The following is a 4320-nucleotide window of genomic DNA, read 5'->3' as shown; positions in this document are numbered from 1 at the left end:
GATTCTGTGTCTCCCTCTCTCTCTGCCCCTCCCCTGCTCGTGCTCTGTCTCTCTCTGTCTCAAAGATAAATTAAAAAAACATTTAAAAAAATTAAAAAAAAAAACTGGTAAAATCTCAGTACTCTAAGACCTTGTTGTAGCCTGGTCTTTAGCGACAGAATTTTTTTCTGTGATCAACCTGCATCTAATCCAGGACCATCCCCTCCCTGCCCCGACTCATTTTAGTTGATCATAATCCTCTGTCACTGAAACTAAACCGTGAGCTGCCGGAAGGCTGAAGAAGCATGTCCCCTATTTCCCTGCCCCCAGCAACCAGCCCCGGGCCGGGCAATGCCCGGTGCCTGAAGCATGAATGGACACAGGTAAGCACACGTGGTCGAGTAAGAACATGGGTAAGCAAGTGATAGATGCAAGGGGAGTCTTCAGGGGAAAGCAAATCGGGCAGGTCTCGATGGGCTAGAAGTTTTGCCAAATGGAGGAGGGGGTGATTCTGGGTAAAGAGAGTATTCGGCCCCCATCCATTTCCTGGCCCCCAAGAGAGGGTCTTTAGAACCAAAGAGATTTCCTTCCACTTCCCAGGCGGCCAGCGGCCAGGCGGCCTGAACTGCTCCTCTGCAAAGCCAGGGCCAAAGCTGACTACTTTTATTCCAAAGAGAAAACCACTTTCTTAAACTGGGCAGGGCCCTGAGTGTCCCCATATGGCTCCAAGCTTGAGCTGCCTGAGTTTGGAAACTGTGGCTTTCCAAGGCACATCTGTAAGAAACTACAAGGTGCCTATGGACTCTAACAAGAAAAATTCAACTAAATAAACCAGCTTTATCTGATGCTGTTTTTACTTGAAGCAAAAACTTGCCCCAAGCTCCCAAACGGCCAACCCTGGGACTGGGTAAATGAGCCCCTCACATAATAAGGCCCCCAGGTGCCTACAGTCTGCATCCTCCCAGTCCCGGGTCGGGGATGGGGGGTGGGGGGGCGCCTCTTGGGATATCTTCAGGGTGTGAGCCCCAGGAGCCCCACTGGCTGTTCCCGGGGGAGCATCTTCTCTGGCTCACACAGAGACACCATCAATGACGCCTGCAACTCCCAAGCTGCCCACCTTCCGGCGAGAGCATGTTTATCTGCTGTCTTCTCAGCCCCCCCCCATGACGGGCCCTCCTTCCCGGTCGCCCTGCTTTTCCTGCACCTGCAGACCACGGCCACCTCCTGCCCGGCTCTCCTGCCGTGACTCAGCCCTAGGCAGACACAGTGAGTGTTCTCCAGAACAGGAAATGAGATGGGGCTTGTTGGCCATGGGCTGGCTTTAATTTGTTGTAGCATAACAATCCATCAGCATCCTTATAAGGATGTGTGTGTTCTTTCCCTTGATTTCCATGGAATAATTACAGCCCCCCAAGGGTGGAGGGTGCTAGCCAGGTCATAGCAGCTACCCTTGTACCTCAAGACAGACAGGCATCAGCCAGAGCAGACAGCACCCTAGCCCGTGGATTCTCAGCAGAAACCCTAGTGGTATTTGGGATAGGACAATTCTTCCTCGGGTGGGAAGGTCACGTGGAGAGCAGGACACTAAGCATCTTTAATTGCTGGCAGCACCCGTGTCCGTCATTAGACCAATCAGAAGCAGTAACACAGGCTGCCGATTTCACAGCAGAGGGGCCAGGCCACCTCACGGCTGGACCACCGCCTAGTTTCCGCCCAGACACCTCACAGAAGATCAGTGTCTTTCGCCACATACTTCAGTGTTAAATGATTTTCTCTGTTCAGAGATATCTTCTGTTGTCGCCTTACTCTTCCAGCGGTTTTCGTGCAAATGACTAACAGCCAGTGGCCAACTTCTTTTAAGTAAACTTTTGTGAATGTGAAGGAGGTCTTAGCATGCCCAGCAACCTTCCTCGCTGGCGAGATTTACTTTACGTACAAAGTCGTTCTGAATAGGCAGAAGCAAACCAGAATATAATTTACGTTCCCTACAGGAGCTTACTGTCTAACGGGACAAAAATGTGAAATACGACAGATATTGGACTGCACCCCCAACCCTCACCGCAGTGACGTATCTTTAGCGTGACTGTTTGGTTTTCACACTCAGGGCCTGCTGTGGCTCCAGATGAGAGACCTGAATGTTCGTGCTCCATCGTCCCCGGCACCACTGTTTCCCTCTGCAGAGCAGGTGTCTGCCTACCAGTCCTAGTGGCTGTAAATTTGCCTTTTAGTTTCGGGAAGGTGCCGCTATGGCGGAGCCCATAACGTAGCCAGAGTCAGGGCTATCCACTGCCAGCTGATGCCCGTCTCGCGGGGACAGCAGTGGGCAGAGGCAGGTGGTGGGTTAAGATCCGCCTTTTCTTCCTCGGCAACAAAATGAGCCTTCGGGTCTGCTTTGCCTCTACTTCCTAAGGGTATGCAAAGGGAGGCTTCCTAGTCTTGAAGGAGAAAAAAAAAAAAAAATCTCCAGTCAGTCCTTAAGTTATTTTCAATTATCTCATTAATCCATAAGCCCGAGCTGGTGAGCTACGCAGCTGTAGAAGGTATAATGTGCAGAGGGTTTGTGTGTGGATGGCGTGGCACTGACGGGGAGAGATCGTCCACGGAAACGTGAGAGCATCGCAGCACGACAGCCGTGGAGGCTGTGTGGACACCTGCAATAGTCCTTGAGGAACGGGGAAATAAATAAGAGGAGAAAAGGAGGGAGGGCATTCCAGATATCAAGGAGGAAGCATGGGGTGACGCGAGTGGGAATGCTCATGTTGTGGGAACAGGACAAAAAAAAAAACCAAAACACGGTTCTGGAACGCACGGGAAATTGTAACGGATGGCCACAGAGTAGAAGTATTTTAAGCAAACCCAGAGATTGACTTTAACGCACAGGGAAATGCATCGCCAGGTTCACAGCGGAGAACGGAGTTCAATCAATTTGAGAAACGTGTTTCAACAGCCTTGTTGAAATTACGTGCCGTCTGTTCTCCATTTCAGATTTAGCGACCACTCAATGGAGAGAGGGAACCACACTCTCATAACTGAGTTCGTCTTCCAGGGTTTCTCCAGCTTCCGAGAGCACCAGCTCGGCCTGTTTGTCGTGTTCCTCGCACTGTACGTCGTGACCCTGGCCGGCAACGCGGTCATTGTGACCATCATCCGAACGGACCCTCACCTGCACACGCCCATGTACTTCTTCCTGAGCATGCTGTCCTCCTCAGAGACCGTATATACGCTGGTCATTCTCCCAAGGATGCTCTCCAGTCTTGTAGGTACGAACCGGTCCATCTCACGGGCAGGCTGTGCCACCCAGATGTTCTTTTTCGTAACCTTTGGCATCACTAACTGCTTCCTGCTCAAGGCGATGGGGTACGACCGCTACGTGGCCATCTGCAACCCCTTGAGGTACACGGTCCTCATGGACAAGAGGGTGTGTGTGCAGTTGGTGGGGGGCGCCTGCGGCATTGGGCTGATCGTAGCGACGACGCAAGTGACATCTGTGTTCAGGTTGCCTTTCTGTGCTACGAAGGTGGCCCACTTCTTCTGTGACATCCGACCTGTAATGAAGCTCTCCTGCGTCGACACCTCGGTCAACGAGACCCTGACCATGATCGTCAGCGTGCTGGTGCTCGTGGTCCCCATGGGCCTGGTCTTCATCTCCTACGTCCTCATCGTCTCCACCAGCCTCAAGATCCCCTCCGCCCGGGGCCGGAAGAAGGCCTTCGCCACCTGCGCCTCTCACCTCACGGTGGTCGTCGTCCACTACGGCTGCGCCTCCGTCGCCTACCTCAAGCCCAAGTCGGAGAACGCCAGGGATCAGGACCAGCTGATCTCGGTGACCTACACCGTCATCACCCCCCTGCTGAACCCGGTGGTGTACGCCCTGAGGAACAAGGAGGTCAAGGATGCTCTGCTCCGGGCCGCTGGCAGGAAGCTTTCCTGACAAGACAGGAAGTGCTCTCGTGAGGCTCTCAGCATCCGCTCTCAGCAGCAACAGGAGCAGAGCCATGTGCCCTTGGCTCCCAGAGACCTGCCCCATAAGGAGGCAGAGGAACAGCAGCAGCATCCAACTGTGAGTCTGCAAACTTGAGAAGCCCCTGAACAAAGCATTAGCCCCGTTTTTGTGGGTAAATGGACAAACAAGGTCAGGAAGTAGTGTGAGCCCAGGATCCTTCATGGACTTTTTGGTTTCTAATGAAGGCAACAGAGAGGAAATGGCAGAATCCAAGGGATGCATTTGTTCCTACGACTCCTTCCTACTTAAGAGCATGAGGATTTCTCAAACTGGAGTTCCTGTTAGAATCTGTTTCCCCACGACATGTCAGGTAATAAGTGACTGTGTGGATAGAGAGA

At 52.5% G+C, this 4320-nt stretch overlaps 1 protein-coding gene across 1 annotated transcript; it reads left to right on the top strand.

The window, feature by feature from the left end:
* The first annotated feature begins 2956 nt into the window (after positions 1-2956).
* Positions 2957-3910, top strand: LOC131495736 (olfactory receptor 10J1-like). The gene has a single exon (XM_058700838.1). It carries the CDS (start codon positions 2981-2983, stop codon positions 3908-3910), a length of 930 nt encoding a protein of 309 aa, XP_058556821.1. The 5' UTR covers positions 2957-2980.
* Positions 3911-4320: the final 410 nt, after the last annotated feature.

The sequence above is a fragment of the Neofelis nebulosa genome, chromosome 15 (genome assembly GCF_028018385.1).
Source record: "Neofelis nebulosa isolate mNeoNeb1 chromosome 15, mNeoNeb1.pri, whole genome shotgun sequence".
Lineage (NCBI taxonomy): Eukaryota > Metazoa > Chordata > Mammalia > Carnivora > Felidae > Neofelis > Neofelis nebulosa.
This window is presented reverse-complemented; position numbering and strand designations above follow the sequence as displayed.